The sequence below is a fragment of the Parasteatoda tepidariorum genome, chromosome 11, assembly GCF_982258835.1.
Source record: "Parasteatoda tepidariorum strain Cologne lab strain chromosome 11, Ptep-v5.0, whole genome shotgun sequence".
NCBI classification, from domain to species: Eukaryota; Metazoa; Arthropoda; class Arachnida; order Araneae; family Theridiidae; genus Parasteatoda; species Parasteatoda tepidariorum.
In genome coordinates, this window is record NC_141765.1 from 17883456 (window position 1) to 17905593 (window position 22138).

Here is a 22138-nt window from a genome sequence, read left to right on the forward strand (position 1 = left end):
TTCAATTCATGAAAACAACGTTAAACCTCTCACCTACTCAAATCCTTTTAATTCAGCTCGGTTTGCGACGAAAAGTTTTCGTAAAATGCACCAATGAGAGAAGGAGTTCATCCCACGTGATTTCAGTTCAGATGGAATAAATATTAGTAGCGGAATGCATAGGGAGTACTTGTTAAGTTAACATCACATTATCCCTAAGCCATCCATTGACCAACAAGGTAGGAATAAAATTTTTGTATTTATCATTATCTTACTATTTATAATCGTTGAGTTATAATAAATTGTACAACAAAAATAACAGCTTTTAAAAGTAATTTTATATTTTTTAACAGTTTTTGAAAATGGATTAAATTTTAAGCTTAGACTTAAGTACATTTTTAAAATAGTAGATGTAATGCTAGAAGTATTTCTTAATACGAGTTTAATCATCATGAAAATCTTCTTGTTTAGTTTTTTACTTTTATTACGAAGAAAGCTAATAGCGAAATATTAGTGGCATATTGTCAAGTTAATTATTACAACAATTGAAATTTTTGTTATACGAACAAAGGTTGGACAAGGGTAGGAGTTGTAAATCATATAATTAAACATATATTATTTTAATCTGGAGTTTTATAGAATCTAATTTTTTTTATTGATAATTTTATTCTTCACATTTTTTTAAGATATCAAATATTTAAAAATCAGTAGGCCGTTTTTTTTACTCGAACAATTAGCCCTCTTTTGAATGCTGAACAAATTACGTTGTCTAGAGAGTGCGGTAAAATTTTGCTTCATTTATAATAGTTTTTGCTGGTTTCAATATGGGGAAACCATACTGAATCAGCCTGATGTTGAAATTGTGAAGACTCATTTTTTCTCGAACATTTGTTTTATGTTGTAGTTAAAACAATATATCTCAAATCATGTAACAGAAAAATGCTTTAAATAATTAACACAAGAACAGTTGCAAATAATGAAATTTGATATAATTAATTTAAATAAAAAAGTAACACTGTGATTTTAAATAATAAAGGCAACGGTACTTATTTATAACAAGTTACTAGAATAATATACAAGTGTTAAGACAGTTGCAGTAGAAAACATTTCTTTTAATTAATTGTAAGAACAATTAAATTCAAAAATGTTTTTACTTCTAGTTCTGTTATAAGCATATATTTGCAATCAAAACAGCAAAAAAATTCAAATTGTGAAACGTAGTGCAATTGTTTAACATGATGGACCACAAAGAATTCATTTTATTCTAGAATAATATATATATTATTAAACAATGTTAATGACAGGCGTAAAAAAGCTCTTAAATTAATAATAATAATTTTTATTTAAAAATGCTTTTTTGTTGCTATTTCTGATTTAAATATGCATTTATTTTATATATAAGAAAACATGAAAGTATTAAATAAGAAACAATAACATTCATATTTATGTATTAATATATGAAAAATTATTAATTATTTAGTTAATACCCATTGTAATCTAATTTTTTTTAATTTTCAAAGGAAAAGTAATTAAAACTAAAATGAATAAATTCTTATTTTATGAAACTTTATTATCATTAAATATTATTTTTCATATAGTCTGTTTTCCTTAAAATTAAATAACATGCGTTTAAAAATAATAATTCATTTTTTTTTGGCCTAATAAATTCAAAAAAGAGTGGGTCGGCTGTACCTTGAACTAACCCCTTAATGATCTTATCGTGGAACACGGTTCCTAGTAGATCACCGGTGTCAGGCATCTGTGGCCAGGATCAGTTAACGAGTAGGTGACCACTTTGATTGGTCTGTAAAGGAAAAATTCGTTAAACTGTACCATAAAGTATTTGACTTCACGTACAGATAGTCGGGCTACCAAAGCACGGAATCCCTTCTGCAGAGGATTAAAATATCCTCCCACGGAGCAAACAATAGTAAAACTACTGTATTGAATGGTAACGATATTTCTGGTAGAAGAAAAACATAATTCAGGTGATAAAGCCAAAACTGTATTTAAACCATTGATTTAGTAATTTTTTTCTTTCAAGTCTTAACGGTTTAACGGAAATTCTGGTTCTCAAAATTCTTTTCACCACGCATTTAGCAACGAATACGAAGCTGAAAAGTAAATTCAACCGAAAAATGATTTTTATGACATGCTCTAAAATATCATGTTATCACATTCACCAATATTTTATTGTTGATTATACCAAAATCATTACGGAGTTGTATTGCTGCTCAGTTGAAATTAGCGTGCTACTATGTGTGGCTAGAAACCAGAAACTCGGTAAATTTTACCGTATTCCAGCGTTTTGACCATACATTATTTTTTAGTGCAGGCATGTCTCCCAGACAGTCATCAATAGCCAATTGTGAAGCTCTACTTCAACGAAAATAAAGTACTACTATTACAAACCAGTCTATGAATTATGTCCTGATCTAATCAAATTCAGGTACAACTGGTCCAGTAGCACTGTATTTCCTGGTAGAGTAAAAAACTCGGCATGCAAAATTTTTCATGTTCTTAGCAAAGAATAATACATTTGTGAAATATTCCAATAAAATATAATTTATTCCAATAAAATATTAACAAATGAAGAAAAAAAGATTTAATTGCATAAATATTCAAATTCAATCAACTAAACTAACTAACCAATCAACTATTCAAATTCAAGAAATGAACTCAAACAAGATATGGTCGCCTTTGAGCCAAATTATTTTCCTTAATATTTTTCTAAAATTTATGATTGAAATCATTTACGAAAAATTAGATTAACATAAAAAGTGGGATGTATTTCTGATTAATATTACTTTTTGTTATTGATTTTGCATAACAATTATTATTTGAGTAATTAATTATTTGAGGTCTAACCTTTTGCAAAAAAAAAACTTTAAAATTGGTCTGATATACAACACTCTACCCTTCAGGTAATAATTGTCACAGAAACAAATATGACAAGAAATGCAAAAGCAGAACAATAATAAAGAGCAAAAAGTAATTTCGAGAAAAATATAAATTTTTTAAATATTGCGGACAAACAAATATTTACAAGAAAAGATTTGGAAAATGAGTCTTATATCTTATATCTTGTCAATATCTTATAAAGACAAGAGGTTGTTGAATTTACTTTGCAACTTTGTATTTTTTCACTAAATGTGTGGTAATAAGATTTATAATTTTGAAAAACCAGAATTATTGGTAAACTGTAACCATATTAACGGAAAAATTACAAAATGAATGGCTTAAATATCGTATATTTTGATTTTATTCACCAGAATTTTTATTCACCAGAATTTTTTTTTACCAGATATGTCATTACCATGCAGTAATTTTACCGGAATTTGCTTCTCAGTGTGTCCGTAGTGTCACCGCATTTGTTAGATTGATTCATATTGTTAATTTGGCGAATTGAAAATTCCCATGTCCGAAATTTTAAAGAAATCGATTAATATATCCCAACAAATAAATTTAAAAAATGCAACTATTAAATTCCTTTTTTTTCTCACTCTTAAAACATTTCTTTGGAATTTTCAGTTTTGACTTCTAAATGGGAAAGTAATAAGATAAGTTTTACCAGTAATAAGACTTCTGTAAGTTAATAAGATATAAAAATGGGGAAAAAATTATTTTTTTTTTGCCCATTCACAATCATTGAAAATTTTAAGGAATTAATCAAAATAAATATTTAAAACAAAATATTTTAAAAATCTAAATAAATTTTTTTATGTAAAATGGCTGCTCAAAATATAAACATTTTGAAGATATTAATAAATAATAATTTTCAAAAAACAATTTTATAAATTTATTAATACCTATGAATAATATGATACACAGGGGAGGCCAAAATAAAGGAAACACTTCTATATACTAATACTTTAATCATATTTCTCCAGAAATACTTAAAGTATCATTTTATAACTTTCTAAGCGTTTAGATCATGCGATTTCTCATACTAATCAATGAAGTTTAAGTTTAAAGTTTTTGCAGGTTTGAGAGACTGACTGTAAATTACAAACAAAAAATAGTGTTTTAGAACACCTTATACCAAAAAATCTAGCAATAAACTTGTAACTTGTAACAAATATTTCGGTCATTATATGCAATAAATGCAGGAAATTTAGTAAGCCTAGTTTAAATATTGATGGAGATATGGACATATTTATAAAAAACTAATTATTTTGTGTCACGCTTATATGTTATTACATTAAAAACATTCAATATAACTAAACAAACTTTTTAGAGCAATTTAAAATGAATAACAATTTTTTTTTCCTTAACATTTGAAAAAAAATCTTTTAGAACTGAATACATAAGTAATTAAAGTAGTTCCTTCAAACTGTGCATGCGAGGAAAAATAAATAAATTTTCTTGCATAATTTTGTAGTGAATCATATTTAGCATATAATGAAAAAAGTCTGATTGGAATATCTTAAAAAATTTTAAAGGTTTCAAGCAATTTTCTTAGTAGTTTTTGAACCTTTTAAAAGAAACTGAAGAAAGGGATGTTCCACAAATATTATTTTGTATAAGACAAAATTAAATGACTAATAATTATACCTTACAATAAACTTTAATACGCCGAAATATGATTGTATAAGGAAAAAAAAACATGCGAAAGGAAAGATACTTTTATGGGGGTTGATCCGATCCCCAACAATGCTAGTGTCATTATTAATAAATCTTGCTTAATAGTACAAAATGAAATTTGTAGAAAACTCCTCATCGTTTTGAGTTTTCTTTGAAAGAATATGAAAACTAACTAGAAAATTACTTGAAAATGTTTAAATTTTTAGGATATTCAAATCGAATTTTTTTATTAGTTGCTAAATACGATTCACTTCAAAATTAAGTACAAAAAATTTAAATATTTCCCTCGCATGCGCTGTTTAAAAAAGCTAATTTAATTACTCATATCTTTCGCAGTTTTTAACAAATTTTTCTCAAATTCTGAAACAATGATTTCGTTACTAATTTTAGATTTCTCCAAAAATTTTGTTTAAATTTTATTGAGTATTTTTAAAGTTATTTCCAAAAAACGCGAGACAAAAAAATTAGTTTTTCATAAAAATGTCCATATCTCCATAAATATTTAAGCTAGATTTATGAAATTTCATAAAATCATCTCTTATAATAACCAAAATTATTGTTATAAGTTCTAAATTTATTGCTCTAAATTTATTGCTACATTTCTTGCATAGGGTGTTCAAAAACACTATTTTCTGTTTGTAATTTATTGTCGGTCTCTCAAATCTCTAAAAGCTTTAAATTTTATTGATAATTATGAGAAAATGTAAAACCTAAGCACTTCTACATTTATAAAATGATTCTCTAAATATTTCTTGAAAAAGATCAAAAAATGTGTCAGTGTAGAAGTGTTTCCATTATTTTGTCCAACCCCCATATGCTATTATTATTATTATTATTATTATTTTGGCAAACAGTAATTATAGATTTTGACTGCAAACAATTTAAGCTGAAATTGAAGAAAGAATAGCAATATTCAATTTCTAAAACACTTTTAATACTTGGCAATCTTTTTTTCAGTTTTTTATTAATCAAATTTCAATATTTTATTGGTTTATTTACCAATAAATGCCAGATTCCATAGTATAATATGCTCTACCTGTATATGATACCTTTACTTTTTATAAATACGAAAGTAAAATACAGGAATACACAGCTTGAAACTAAAATATTTTCTACATGAAAATTCAAAAATAAAAGTACATAATATATATTTCATAAATACAGTTTTTAGTTTTTAGTTGGCAATTTTGACTTTAAAAACTTACACTTGCATTTTAAATTAGGAAATGCAGTCCCACTTTATATATACGTTTACGAAATTCTGATATTTTATTTATAACATTTTAAAACAAGAATATTTCACACAACACAAAATATTACAATTTTTGAGTTAGTAGAGCACTGGATAGTGGTCACGGAATATAAAAATCTTGTAATGACTAAAAAATATTACCTGCGAAACTTAAATCTTAGAAAATAAAGTATTTTAGGCAAAAAATATTTAAAATATCCACACTTTTATAGAAGAATAGAGGTTAACAACAAAAAATATTTTGAATTTCAAGCATAATTTAGCACAAAATTGGATATTTTTCACTGTTTTTTTTTCCTCGTAAAAACACTTTTTTAGATTTTTCAATTAAAGGTATAACGGAAATAGCTTAAATATTTCAGTTATCTGAAATTTAATTTTTATTTGACGCTTAAATTTATCTAATACTAATGATATTTACAACATCGGAAATTGAAAGAGCAATACCAACTCATTTCTTATCCCTCTTATAATGCAGTTTATCTAACAAAGATCAATTCTTTTTAAAACGTAAAAGATCAAAACCGCAATATTAGCACAATTCTGATCTCTTGTTCGTCGCCATTTAAGTAATAAAACACTTTTAAGATATAGAAAATTAAAACATCAAATATCATACACATTACTTATAAACTAGAAGTTTTTCTTGCACAATTCCTCTCTGAGAACCTTCCTATCCATCTGCTCAATAAATATATCAACTCTGTTCGTTAGTTGCCTAAAGATAATTATGAGAATATTTCTAATAATTCTCCACGTTTCTTTTAGCAAAAATTCTTGGAAGCGCTATTATATAATTTATTATTAGTAATGCAACTCTTGTTTCGAATGACATGGTGAAAATGATTTTCCTAGAATATGAAGGCATAAAAACCTAATTTTAAATGAATGAACTGAGTTTAAATTCAAATGGGGTTTGATTAATGATAACTTGAATAAACTTTATAAATATTAAGCGAACCGGAAAGTAATGTCATTTCGGTGCATTTGATATTTGTTATCAAGATTTTATTTTTAGTCAATAATGTATTCACCCTCGTTAGCAACAACCTTTCAATGCCGGATCGAAAATGAATCGAAATGGATCAATAAAAAGGAATTGGTTTTTAAGACTAACGAATATTTAGCGCGCCGAAACGACGTTACTTTCCGGTCCCCCTAATATCTTGTTGCAGAAAAAAGCATTATCCTTCACTCTTATAATGTAGAAAAGTACTTTTAAATCAATGAGTTCAATGAGTAGTAAAATTTTGCCACGAAAACGTAAGTACATACAGTTAATTAAATTATATAGTATCATATGATTAAGCCACGATGGAACGAAGATTGAGATGCTAACCTGCTTGGGTTCTACCACCTAAGGTCACCCCCACTGTAAAAAAGTAGGAACTAATTACAGTAAATAGTACCGGCATTCAGGATGCTGGTACGTTTTGTCGTAAAATCCATTATACTGGAACCACTATCTTTTTCACTAACAATAGGAGAGTTCCATATTGGAGTTATCGCATATTAAGTACCTTCTTTCTACACTGTAAAAAATTTCGGATCAAATTACTGTATAAAGTACCGGCACTTTGGGTGCATCATCCATAAAATCAATTTTTACCGAGAAATATTATACCGTAATCTTCATAGTAATAATTTTCATTTCAATTTCCAATATATATTTAATTAGAGTGATTCAGCGATTTTATGGTAATTATTACTGTAAAATTTAAGGTATATCAGATTTTTGTCACGTAACATGTTCCGGTAAAACTGAATTTTACCGTAAAATTCATCCGGAAAACATCAATTCATCGAAATTCATCCACAATTAATCATACATTTTATCTGGTATTTTTTACTGTGTACAGTGCTGTCTGCTAATATTCGGTTTTCGAAACCACATTTTCAATGAAGCTTATTAACCATACCTGGCTAAAGAAACGTTTTATCGAGTATTGGTAGGTAGGTACTTTATTTACGTTGCACTAGAGTTGCACAATGGGCTATTGGCGACGGTCTGTGAAACATCCCTGAGCAGGATCCGAAGACATGCCATCGCAATTTTGATCTTCTGCTGAGGGAATGGCTCCCCTGCTTTGGTAGCCCAACGACTTGCCCTTGAAGTCGAGCACTTTACGGTATAACAGTTTAACGAGGACCGATACCACGCACCCTCGGTACCTATATAGGTTGATCGTAGTGGTCACCCACCCGCTTTCTGATTGCAGCCCGTGATGCTTGACTTCGGTGTTCTACTGGAGACCGTGTCTTTACGATCAGTTCACTGCCGGACGGGACAATCGAGTATCGAATGGCACTAATCAGTAATGGATGCAATCATGTAAATTTATTTAAATTTAAAAATACCTATAATCATGTAAACTTATTTACATTTATTATAAACCAACGATTTCAGAAATAATAACATATTGTTTATACAAACATATTTTTTGACTAAACTGATTGCACTGGTTTTATTGTAAAAAACGATGATTTGGTTTATGTATCAAATTGCTTACATTAATAATTATTAAACAAAACTGTATTTATGAGCTTAATTACTCAATGTGAATTATTTATTAACCTGCTAGTGAAAATACATCTAGAATGATCACTTTGTCCTTTATTCTTCAGAGCAATATGTCCATCTATAACCGGATCAGTTTAAACTAACTAATTGCACCTACTTTTGATAGGCATAAATTTATGTTATTAGTAAGTCAGCAAACCTTAGAATTATTATTTGCCCATGTTCTCTCGATTATCAAAAACTATATAAAAAATGTATATTCAGCATTAATCACGAAAAAATTCGTGTTCCAGACTCCTCTCTGATGGTGGCTCTAAAAAGTACCACTGCGGTTGCAGCGCTGGTTGTTCTTCAATTAGCCTTGTCAACAGCAGGACAAACCTACCAATACAGTCGAGGGTGGACGAATGGAAGGAAGAGGTCTCACGAAGTAGAAAAAGAACTTCCGCAGTTTCCTCTGGCCTTCTCGGCCACGCCTTCAAAAGACTTTACAGATGATTTCTTGGATATGGTAATTATCATTTTGAAAAATTAAAACACAGATTACTCCCTTCTCCCAAAGAAAACTATACTTTTTAAGAGGCCCTTCTAATTCCATTTTCACAAGTAAACAAATGATAGATATTTATTATATTTGGCAGTATCTCTCAATACATGTAGTATACAAGGCTAACACCCAATCAAAATTTCAGATATAAAGGGTAACTATAATAAAATTAAATTTTAAAAAATCTGAAAACTGAGAAACACGATGTTTTAATACGCTGTTAAATTACCTACTTAAAATCCGAAACCTTTGGGATTTTGAGTAATTTCAGTAAGATTTGAGTTTCCTAAATTTTTTCTTAAAAAATTGCCTTAAAGGTTTGAAGAAAAATTCATATTAGCTCTAAAAATATCAAACGCTATTTCTCCTAATATATTAAAGTGACCCCTTTGTTTTTAACTTCTTTTAAAGATATTGTGCTGTTTAATAATATTAAATCATCAAAAGTTCGTTAAGTACAATAGTATCAAGAAAACACAAATTAAAAATTTAGCCTAAAACCCAAGAAATTGAGGGTAGAGGCCTCTAAAAAGAATTTTTATACTTAAAATACAAAGAAGAAAATATTTCTCTACGCATTTCCCCATCAGAAAAAAAAATTTATTAAAAGAAAAGTACTTAAATTATTTTGATGTCATTCGAATATTTAATTTAATATGTGCAGAGAGTTGCTTCAAAAGGAGATAAATTCTGTAATAGTATCGGGTTTTGTTCGATACAACAATTGATGTAAATTTTGTAAATTAATAAACCAAGAAGTTATTAAAAGAAGAGCAGTAAAATTTTTGTGAGTTAGAAAAAAAAAAAACGTTGTTAAATTGTCTAGAAAAATCTGGAAGCTACTTACAAAATATCGTTTTGTTTCGAAATGTATCATTTGAAGAACGGGGTGAAATAAAGTTCTATGTGTTTATTAATAGCATGTCATATACATTCAAATAAAACTAGGGAATAATTTGTGTTATGTATGAATCAAGCAAATCAAAGTCAAAGAAACACAAATCAATGAAATGAATGAATATGAGTTCTATAGTTTCGGTTGTATAGACAAAAGATATCTCAGCGTCGAAACACAAAATGACATCAGAAAGTAACGAGACAAATACGTTGCAATAAGAAAAATAGTCGTTTAATCAATAGGGATAGAGGTAAACGCTAAAACGAAATAATAAAAGAAGGAAAATAAGAAACAGGTCGTAAAATTTGAGTTGAATGTCATTTTTTTACCAGTAAACTTTTCCAACCTTAGAAAGCCAACTGCGGATATTAATATGCAGGGCATTTATCAAATTTCTTGTCAGTGTGGATTTGAGTATAATGAAAAAACAATACCTACCCTTAAACTTCGACTTAAAAACAACGAAATATATGTCCAAAATAAGAATATCGAAATATCTTCCAACGCCCTACAGAGTTTAATTTTAATCATACATTTGAGTTTCCTTTTGCTGAAATCATTCAAAATTGCTCTTTATCTGCTGACCTTAACTTCTAAAAATAGTTCCGCATTTTGAAAAATTCTTATAATTTAGTTAATGATCTTTCTAATATCATATTCATTCATAATGTTTGGAAATCTATTCTAATTTAAATACCACTTCCTGCACACTGAGGTTTACACCCGACCCCCTCACACCTGTATCTCTCTCTTCTTTTATCATCGTGCTCAAGCTTGATTTTCCTGAAACCATGTCCGCTATTTTTTGATGATTCTCACTATGAAATAATTCGGGAGCTAACGAATATTTTGGTGTTCGATTCGTTTATTTTGGTGATGAAATATTTACTTCTTCAGTTGTCTTTTCCCTTATAACTTCGATAGTTCCTGCAGTTTCTTCTTGTGGTTTTTCATCAAATATAACAGGTCCATGCTCAATGACATTAAATAGTCATGGGCCTCTTCAATTGTTAAAAATCTTCGACTCATTTTCGACGCTTTCTCGCTAAAATGACTAGGCATTGAATGAATAGCTCACTTCTAAGTTCATAATTTCCCACCAAAAAGATAGCGTCACCACGTGATTAAACCTCTTGACCAATGAGGAGGAATTTTAAAAGTAAACTCTGACGTTTTGTTCAAAGAAACCCGGATGTAATTGAGTTTCTCAGCAGGGTGCCGGTAGTAGGGGATTTTACCATTGCCCTGTATATAGGACAGCATCTAAATCACTTGTAAAACCAGTTTAAATATACATTTTTTGAATCAATTTTTACTCAAATGTAATACTAAAGTCTTGGAGTTAATAAATTTCAAAAGAAATTTATTGTCTTCTTCTTGCAATTATTGGAAATGAAATTTTAATTCGTGTCAAATTAAATAGTAAAAAATAGCTATTTTCATAAATTTAAAAAAAAAATACAAAAAACATAAAATTAAACATAAAATGGGTGTAATTAATGTCAATCCATCAAAAACTTCCTTTTAGAAGTGAAAAATAATAAAATTTAACGATATCAGCTGTAAAAATGCAACAAATTGCAACTGTCCTGTATATAGGACGATGGTAAAATACGGATTAAACCACTTATCTCCTTATAGCAATGTGTTTGCTTCGTTACTTTCTCCTGTCATTTTGTGCTTCGATACAGACGAACGTTACTGTTTATAGAACTATAACTATAGTATATCCATTTTCGTGCATTTATTTGTGTTTCATCAACGCTTTGCTATATTCTTGTTTTATACATATTTTTCAAATAAATTCTTAGATATAATAATGTTTCAATGAAAAATATTTTTAAAATAGTTTGAAAAACTAACTAGAAGTAGCAGGTCACACACTGTTTTAGTAAATCTTGTCAAAGAGTTTTCTTTGTCACCATTTAAATACTGTTCAGAAATTGGATTTTAAAAGTTTTATTCTGAAATCTACATTTCTGATTTTTCGGAAAAAAGTTCAATATAATCTTCTTATTTCAGTTATCTCAGGATGTTCCATTCAGAAAAAAATTGATCCAAATGCTGTGGAAAATGGAACAACAGGAAGATAATGGGCCAGGATGTAAGCACCACGCTCTTTCTATTCTTTATTTTTACTTTTTTTTATCACGCATTTAAATGTTTTACAACTTTTAGGATTATTATAATTGTGAAGTGCCTTTCTTTAAATTTAAAATATTACAAAATTAATTATAATATTAATTAGTTTTCATTTTTCTTAAAGTATTACAAATTGGTTTTTAAAAAATTTAAAGCCATGGACATTATTTATGTTTCTTTACAGCAACTTTTTGCATGAACACTGAAGCTCATCGTTAAAAGAGTGCGTTACATAAAACCTAGATTTCATGCAATCTTATCTTAATAATTTTGGTCAGAATTAATTTTGCGTCCTAGGGATTAATTGGTCAATTTATCCCGTTAATTTATAATTACTTTTTACCTGCAAAGAAGATAATGTTTTGACAGAATCTTAAACTTCAAGTAAAAAAAATGAAAGAAAAAATGCAAACAATTCATTATTAAATGCTTATATTTATTGCTTTGCTTATATTTATTGCTTCACTTCATTCTTTTTAAAGTAATCAAAAAAATAAAATATATTAGGATTGATCATTGTGAAACACCCTTTAGAATCACAAAGTCATGACAAGCATTTAAGAATTATTTTTAACAATGAGAATTTCTGAAATGTCATCGATGAATCTTAACCTTAATCATTTACTTAAAAACTTAACTCGTACAGACGTAATTTTTTTAAAACGATCTACAAATGTACGAAAAAGAAAATGAATGATCACTCCAATAAATTTAGAATTTTTGTGAAAATTAGGATTACATTTTAATAATTTTACAGCTATTGAAAATCTTTTATTTGACTGTGTTTTTCAAATTATAAAAATGAATTTCCTCTACTAAAGTCTGCATCTTTAACTTTTTTAACCATATGGGATCTTAAGTCTAATGTAATGAATATTATTTGATATAATTTCATCACTTAAAAGATAAAACTTTAAGATTTTGTTTTGTTTTTATATCTTTACAAAGCAATTTTCTGCGTAAAAATATAATTGGATTTACCCTCGTTAGTTGGAATTTTAAATGAATTTTTATTAGCGAAAAAATAATTTAATTGAATTAATGAAATAATTAATTATAAATTCAAAATAATAAATTCGATTCAAGTTATCTTTTAGAAAGTTTGAGTTTCGTTTAAATAATATAAAGAAATGCACTGTAAAAGCTAATACACTGTAAAAATATAAACAAATACGCTATAAAAATGGCCTAAAATATGTAAAAAGTAATAAAATACTTCATTTGTTTATGAAATAATTAAAAAAAACTAAAAAGAATAATTAATTTTAATTAATGGAATTGTTTTTTTTTTCAAATGGCAAGCTATGGCATTATGCGTATAAATATGTATGAGTATTTTAATCACTGAGACAATTTTGTGTCATTGCAAGATACAAAACAAAATACTCGTCGCACCTAAAAATACTCATACTTAAGATCTAGGTAAGGTTTCATTGACATTTTTGTCTGGATCAAACAGTGTCTGTCCAAGTCTATAATGACCTCGGACCGTGGCGAATTCATACTTAAGGACCTAATAAAATGAAGTGGAATATTGTAAGAGGCAGGTGAATCAAAATTTGCGTTAATTTAATATCTTCATCATAATAAGGACTTTATAATGAGCACTTAGGATGAATCATCTCTTCAATTAGTTTAAAAGCTTATTCTCAGAGATTTAGCATAATAGTTGTAAACCCCTAAATACAAGCGCCATGCAACCTAAACTACATCCAGATGGTGACCTAGTTTAAGCAGTGTAAACTATTCTTAATTAAATAGTTAAATGAATTCAGGTTTTAAATCGAAAGTAAATCAAATTTCGATTAAATTTAACATTTGAAATGAAACTGATAAAAATACCGCTGATAATTTTACTTTTATCGTGTCAGTGTGCTTTTCCTCAAAATAAGTGGTGCTCCGTAACCACAGCTCTTAATGAATATTTTTGGAATACTTGTCAAATTAAGGGACCAGATTGAAAACACATAAGGACTCGCAACTTAATATTTAAGTGAGGTAAAAACTGAAACAGTGTTAGAATAGAGTAAATTATTAACAAGGAAAGAAAGATCACAGAGATCTACAGTGTAAAAAATACCAGATTGAAATGTGGCAAAAATTATCTACACTCTTGGTGTCAGTACTTTTACCGTAATATCCAATTTACAGAAACATATTAGGAACAAACCATCTGATACACCGAATTTTTACAGTAATAACTATCGTGAAATCACTGAATCACTCTAATTAAATAAATATTACTGTAAAAATAACGATACAATATTTTACGGTAAAAGTACCGGTACTCTGTACCGTAATTCTATCCGGAATTTTTTACAGTTAATTTCCTTTACTTGAAGAAACTAGAGAAGTCAAAGATGATTATGAGAAACATTTCTAAATATCATTCAATTATCAAACTGGTTACCGTAATTCTATCCGAAATTTTTTACAGTTAATTTCCTTTACTTGAAGAAACTGGAGAAGTCAAGGATGATTATGAGAAACATTTCTAAATATCATTCAGTTATCAAACTGGTTATATTGTTCTTGAATCTCGTCTTCCTCAATAGTGATATGTCAGGCTGTTGTATTGTTTTGTTTTTTTTAATTTTAATAATAATTTCAAACGTACAAAATTATTTTTAATGTGCACAAAATACTCAAGCAATGAAAATTTGTGCTTCTTTTCCCCCCCTAGATTATGGAGTCAGAATATTAAATTTTTGAAATTCAGGAAAAATTATTTATACTCAGATTTCAAAAAGCATGTAAAAGTACCATACTCTGCATGGTAATGACATTTTAGGTAAAAAAAATTTGGCTGATAAAATTAAAATATACAATATTTAAAATATGCATTTAGTACATTTTCCTTTCAGTCGGCCTGGTGGCCGAGCTGTTAGCGTGCATGACGCGGAGCCAGTGGCTGCGGGTTCGAATCCCGCTCTGGGCATAGATGTTTCCTTCTCTCTCTTTGTGTTCTATGTCCTTTCTCCTTTGTGCGTGAATGTGTGCGTATGACCCGCCCTATAAACGGGCTTGTGGTTGTGTGACGTGGGCCAAGCTGCTCCACCACCGTGGCTTCGCCACAGGTGCCCACTGGGTAACGAGAAGAGGGTAGCAGTTCTGGCCCTTTCTGAGGCCAATGGACAATAGTTCCAAGTGCCCGCCATTAAAAAAATAAAAATAATGAAAAAATAAAAACATTTTCCTTTCATTTGGCAACGGTGCATCGGAAATTCTGGTATTTAAAACTATATATCTTATTAACACACATTTATTAAAAAAATATATAACTGAAAAGTAAATTTTACTGTATGAATGGGTTTTATGCCATGTCCTAAGGTATCATTAATTACTTAGCAAATTTTACCACATTTACCATTTTTTATATTTATAGTTAATTTAATAACATAAATGAACCATATTTTACTTTATTTTATTTTATTTTATTTTATAACCGACGTTGAACAGCTAACCCAATTTTGGGTTTACGACTACTAATGTTCAAAACCGTTACCTTGTAATTTTGAAGCCAATCCAGAAGACAAGGGAGCTCCTGGATCAAGTATCGGGAGAAATTTGCCCTCGTAGAGTACTTTTTGATGGAACTAACCCGAATTTGAGATAAGTGGTGGGGAAGACCACGAGAACCTATCAAGGTTAGCCTGACTGCAAGGGGAAAATCATATTTTATTGTTAATTTTGACAAAATTATTACCAAAGTGCTAGGGTAAAAATTACTCTTAATTAAAATTTAAAACTTTTTGGTGCTTCTATAGAGCTAGAAATATGGTAACTTTTATGGTAATATGGTAAGTTTTGGCCTTGCGCCATAATTTTTACTCAGTGTAATTATTTTCACTAATCCATTTAGCAGTTATTAATTTTATCAACTTTTCAATAAAAATCAAATCAATCCAGTAGATTATCTGTTGCATTTTTTTCTTGTCTTCTTTGTTGAGTAATTTTCTTAAAATGTATTTCCTTTGTTTTCTGTATTTTTAATTCATTTTTTATTTTTATTTTATTTCATTTTGCTGTTGTTTGTTGGAGAAATGTCTGAAAATAAAGAATATAAAAAAGCATTTACGTTAGGTTATATTACAAAAACAATTACGATTATTTACAATCATTGCACCTTCAAACACAAAAACAAACTGTATATCGCAAATTAATCTTATCAAATTCAGAATTTTTAGAAATTCATTCCAAATTTAGATATAAAATTCAGTAATCTAGAAGCATGCAAAAGTCATGAAAAGTATTTTACTTTAAGAACAAAATTAGAACTGAATTGATGACAATGAGACAGGAAACATTTTTTGAAATACATTTTAAAATTGTCAATAAAATACAGTTTTTATAATTCAGTAACATAAAAAACATCCTAATTTAAAATATTTCATACTATCGATCAAAACTAGAAACTGAATATAAAAAATTACTGTTAACGCATTAATAAAATTATTTCTTTCGAATGCATTTCAAAGCTGGATATAGAATACAATTTTTGTTTCAGTGTCATTAAAAAGCCATAATATTTTAAAACATTTTATGATTACGAACAAAATTAAATCAATATTAAAATACCTTGATTATCTGTTAATTTTAGTTTGGTTTTCAAGAGTATATTTCTTATTTCCAAGCATTTAGTAAAATATGAAACTGAAAAGTTTCATATTTTAATGGTATAATAAATGGTCCCGAATAAATGGTTTTCATACCAGGATCTAAGGTATCATGAAAAAAAATTACCATGTTTTACCATATTTACTAAATTTTACACATTTATCAAATTTTACCTTATATGATAAAACCATATTCTATTGTCAATTTTACCGAAACGCTTCAGTAAAAATTACCGAGATTTTTTGTATTCTAATCGAGCCAGAAACATGATAAACCTTACCATATTCTGGTAGTTATGACCATAGTCTTTTTTTCAGTGTAGAAAGTGTTTTAATGTTTTTTTGTCTTTAAAGAAACATTGGGAATAAATTCATTTATGTTTCAGATTAAAATTTTATGCTTAGCAAAGTATAAGCTCTATCGAATATTGAACTAAATCTTAAAACATTTATTTAAATTCAAATATTATTCAAAGTTTCACGACCAACCGACGCCAAAATTTATTTCATTCTGCTAAATCTAATACGTGATTTAAATCTCTAATTATACTTTTAGACAGGCTTCCTTAATGTAGCTGTTGAACAAATATATCTTGTTTTGTAATAAAGATATTATAGAACATTCTAAGAAGTCTACCGAAGTAATCTTGAATATTTAATGTACATTGTAATCAAAACAGTCCCTCTCATAACTTCATTATCTGATTTAATTCTTTAAAGAATATATTTGGCATGTTTATTGGTTGGATAAATTTTAGAAACTTGTAACTTTTTCCTTACGTTAAGTAAGCTAGAACATTCATTAAGACTCAAGTATAATAAAACATTATTTAATACATTAAATGGTACTTTTTAATAAAATTTAAACGAAAAAAAAATTCTTCTCATATGCTACAATAACTTTTTTTTAAAGCTTGAAAAGAAAACTTATATACCACTACTATCATTATTGCAATCTAAAATCGCAACAAAGAAATCAAGGATGTTCAATATAATTTCAAAATAAAATAAGTTTTAGGGTTAATTGCTTTAAGCAACTTTTCTTTACTAATTCTTAAACATTTTATATATATATATATATATATATATATATATATATATATATATATATATATATATATATATATATATATATATATATATATATATATATATATATATAATAGAGGGGGGACATCATAGGCATCACAAGGATTGAGATTGGCAGGGCATGTCCTCGTTCGCCACTAGGCAGTGGTGGACCGGTTTCCTAGCCACCACGGTCTTCTGATTTAAGCAGCATAGATTTCTTTCCTTGAGGGTGCACTGAAAAGTGCTGTGTGCGCAACACCTTTGAATTCCAAAACGGTCCTGGTTGAAAGTTTCTGTGCTGTTGCGGCTTGAACAAGCCCGCCAATTCATGGCCCGGTAACGCAACGCATGCCTTGCTATCAATGGTGGAAACTTTGAACATCTTTTGTGAGATTTCCACTTACATTTATATATATATATATATATATACATATATATATATATATATATATATATATATATATATATATATATGTATATATATATATATACACACACATATATATATATATATATATATATATATATATACACACACATATATATATATACACACACACACACATATATATATATATATATATATATATATATATATATATATATATATATATATATATATATCCATATATTATTATATTATTAGTAATTGTTTATTATTAGTATATGATCATGCAACATTTTATTTTTCATAATGTGTTTATAGAAGTCGCATTTTTCATGATTTTCTCTCTTTCTAAGCTAAAAAAGTTATGGGTACACTTTAAAGCTCAGTAATTAACCCGTTTTTAACGAGTGTTAAAAGGATTACTCAATTTTAGCAAAAATTATAAATGATTACCACTGCATATGTCAATTTATTATTTCATATTTTTTCAGGGATATTATATATAATACATTGTTCTTTTTCTAATTTAGAGTTTTTTTTTTTTTAGATTAGTTCAGGAGAGTTGCAAGTAAAGGTACCAAGATGTGTTGATGATGGTTTCAAAACAAATCTTAATTTTAAATTAAAAAACAAAAATGCTTATTATAAAAATAATTAGGATAAAAATAATAAAATTTTGATTGTTTATTGAAATTAACTATTTCATGATCATTTTGTGTACTCCACTTTAACATTTGTATTTATTAAATAAATATTTAATCATTTTTTAGAATAGATGATATTATTTATGATCTGATGATATTATTTATTCACTTTATCCTAAATTTAATTTTCTAATTCCATCATTTTTTTAAACTTTTTTTTAAAATTCAATTGCGACTTTAATTCCAGTACTAATTAAAGTCAAAGCATTCGAATTGAAATTGAACCTCTGTCTTATCAGCTTATTGTTTACAAATATTGAACAATTGAAAGGCTGGAGACAATAAAATAATAAACCATATTTCTAAATCCCTTTGAAAGGCATTTTTGATTAAAGAAATTATGAATTCGATGTAGAAGTAAGATGTTGACGAGCATTGTAATCAAGTGGAAATGAGAAAATATGAAAATTACTCAATATACTAAAAAATAATTCTTAGATTAGGACAAATATTTTTACACAATATTACTATTCCAGAAAGAGTTGAAAGAATAATTCCCTAGAAATCAAGTTATAACATTATTTATTTTATAATTTTGCTATAAGTAAACATCAAAAGAAACAGATATGCATGATTGATGATGACAGATATGATGATTTTCATAGAAATACACTGTAAAAAAAGGTGTTGAAATAGCTCTAAAACAAATAAACAGTCAAATTTAGAAACCCACGTATTCAAAATTGAAACAACATATACTCATTTTTTTGGCAAAATGCATAGCTTCAAAAATTATATGAAGGAAGAAATGTGTGGGTGAAAAGTCCGTTGGCTGCCGGTAGGATTCAAACCAAGAAACTTTGATTTGTAATAGGAATGCTCTGATACAAGTTATACAAGTAAACCCAAGTCCAGGATCAGTCAGGGTGCTTTATATAGTAGCCGCCGCAATGACACATCATTGCATACATTCCTTTTGCTAAAAAGTTTTTAAGATATTACGAACTAAGCAAAAAGTAAAAGTAAAATTATCAATCTCCTGCCTAAGCCATTGGACTGACAGTCAGACTAAGGCTGACTATCCCAAATTACAACCCTTGTTTACATTCAATCCTGCAACCCTTGTCCTTAATACCATTGAAATTGAAAATTGGCATGTCATGATGTGTTATTGCAATGGCCACTATATGAAACTTCTTAATTCACCCGGGACTTTGCTGTACAACTATGGTAGTTAAAGCATCCCTACTACGAACCCGAAAGTCCTTGGTTGAAATGTTTTTGGTAGCCAACGACTCACACTCTCTCACATTTCCCCTATATATATATATATATATATATATATATATATATATATATATATATATATATATATATATATATATATATATATATATATATATATATATATATATATATATATATATATATATATATATATATATATCCTTCAAACATGAATCCAAACGATTGATCCCCTATTTGGTCCATCTTGCCCGTACAGAAAATGTCATGACACGCTTACAGTTGACAGTTTGCTACATTAAGACGAAAGGTGGTCACTGAAAATTTATATATTTTACAGGTCGTAGTGCTTTCATATTTGAAATTTTGGTTCTGTTAATTTGAAAAGCATCAAAATTTTATATTTTGTCTCCTAGCTATTTCTTGTTTCCCTTAAAAAAATCTACAATAAAGATTTTCAAGTAGCATTTCTGATAAATACTAAAATTTGACTACTATATTCCTTATTTATTTAACATTTGTTTTATTAATGACTTATCTTATTGGTGTGTTAAATTACCTAAAAATTAATTATTTCATTTGTTAAAAATCTGAAATTTTGTTAATTGGCATGACTTGGGGATTAAATTACTTTTTTAAGACTAATTATTTATGCAATAAATGTATCATTCTAGAAATTGTGAAAGAATCAGGAATATTAAATTTTTCACGAGTGCAATACACAGTTACAAGTTTTCAAAATTTAGCCAAATTGTTAATTACAAAAACAAGAATAACCATCTTTAATATTTCCATAAAAAGCATTTTTCTTCTCTTTAAAAAAAGGGAGAGACATTGGAATTATTTTACGGTGCTATTCTACGTAATTTTTACTATCTCTTTTTCAATTTGTACAATTTTCTCTACAAGTGAAATTCATCCATTACTAGAAATTTTTACAAGTATACAAGGTACAGAAATTTACTCTTATTAAGCCCATCTTCGTGATTATGCGCTATGATTCCAAGCAATAGAATATTTTAACTCAGTCAGCAAACAAGTGTTAAAGATACTTGGATACATTAGATTAGTAATGTATATAGTACATTAGTAATAGTTATAGTAGTATGTTAGCAAAATAGAAATAATATTGACTCACGAATGAAAGATGATTGTGCATGGGAATCGGAAGCTAATTTATAGAAAATTATTTGATTTGAAATTAAGTTATAGATTCCAAATACTTTAAGTAAACAATATAAATTACTCTATACGGTGTAAGAATGGATTCAAATTATTAAACATTCAGCCGATTGAATTATCTAAGGAATGCTCTCCAAATATACAGTTAGAAATCTGTTATTAAATTCGATAAGCTTTTAGTGCATTTTTATCCATGTGTGTGTGTGTGTGTGTGTGTGTGTGTGTCTGTGTGTGTGTGTGCGTGCGTGCGTGCGTGCGTGCGTGCGTGCGTGCGTGCGTGCGTGCGTGCGTGTGTGTGTGTGGAGAGAACAAGGGAAAAATTACAGAAAAATGAAAAAAGGGGAAAAAATAATGATAAAAATAAAAATAATAAAAAACCGGAAAAAAAGAACAAAAAATTTTAAAAATCCGGAAAATAAAAGATATAATCTTTTCATCAGCTCACACGATTATATCCGCAGAAAAGAGTGCTTTGGCTATATTGCATCAATATAGCCAAAGCAAATTATATCAATACAATAGTGCGAGAAGCACTCAAAAAATTTTACAGAAAAATTACAACAAATAAAATCGAACACAATAAGTAAAAATATCACGTAAAAGCAGAAAATAAAATATAAGGAAAAAACAGAATAAAACAGGAAATGAAATTTATAAAGCGAGTGGCGAATTCAAATGAACTTACATGAATGGATAATTTTTCAAGAATGATTTAAAACATTTTCGTAACAAGAGTGCGAGATTGCAAAAAATGAAAACAAAAGCGTAAACTGTGCTAAAAGCGCAATGAACAGAATTATATTGGAACAGAATTATAGAAAAGGGAGTGAACTGAAAAAGAAAAAAAAATATGTATTTTTAAATGTTGAGATAAGAGTTGTAATTCATTTTTATTTTAAGGTCCAAACTTCTTAATGGTGAAATGTAGATTTAATTTATCAGCTTCATTATTATACTGGGGGGCTTTGTACTGTTTCCCAGTCCTTAATTCGTTTTGAGATTTCTGTTTTGGCTCCTCATCAAACTCGTCACGTGAATCTGTGGCTTCTCTTTTATACCTTGCTGGATC

The 22138-nt window shown here is 28.0% G+C and overlaps 1 protein-coding gene across 1 annotated transcript; it reads left to right on the plus strand.

The window, feature by feature from the left end:
* Positions 1 to 144: 144 nt before the first annotated feature.
* On the plus strand, positions 145 to 18767 carry LOC107451018 (uncharacterized). Its single transcript, XM_016066975.4, has 4 exons — positions 145 to 218; positions 8630 to 8847; positions 11804 to 11885; positions 18546 to 18767. The coding sequence occupies exons 2-4, from the start codon at positions 8641 to 8643 to the stop codon at positions 18548 to 18550; spliced, it is 294 nt and encodes a 97-aa protein (XP_015922461.1). The 5' UTR covers positions 145 to 218; positions 8630 to 8640; the 3' UTR covers positions 18551 to 18767.
* Positions 18768 to 22138: the final 3371 nt, after the last annotated feature.

Bases quoted from the DNA above. Each gene is read 5' to 3' on its own strand.
- LOC107451018 (XM_016066975.4), top strand. From the start codon at position 8,641: ATGGTGGCTCTAAAAAGTACCACTGCGGTTGCAGCGCTGGTTGTTCTT. The intron at 8,848-11,803 runs GTAATTATCATT...TTCTTATTTCAG, and splicing joins CAGATGATTTCTTGGATATG to TTATCTCAGGATGTTCCATT.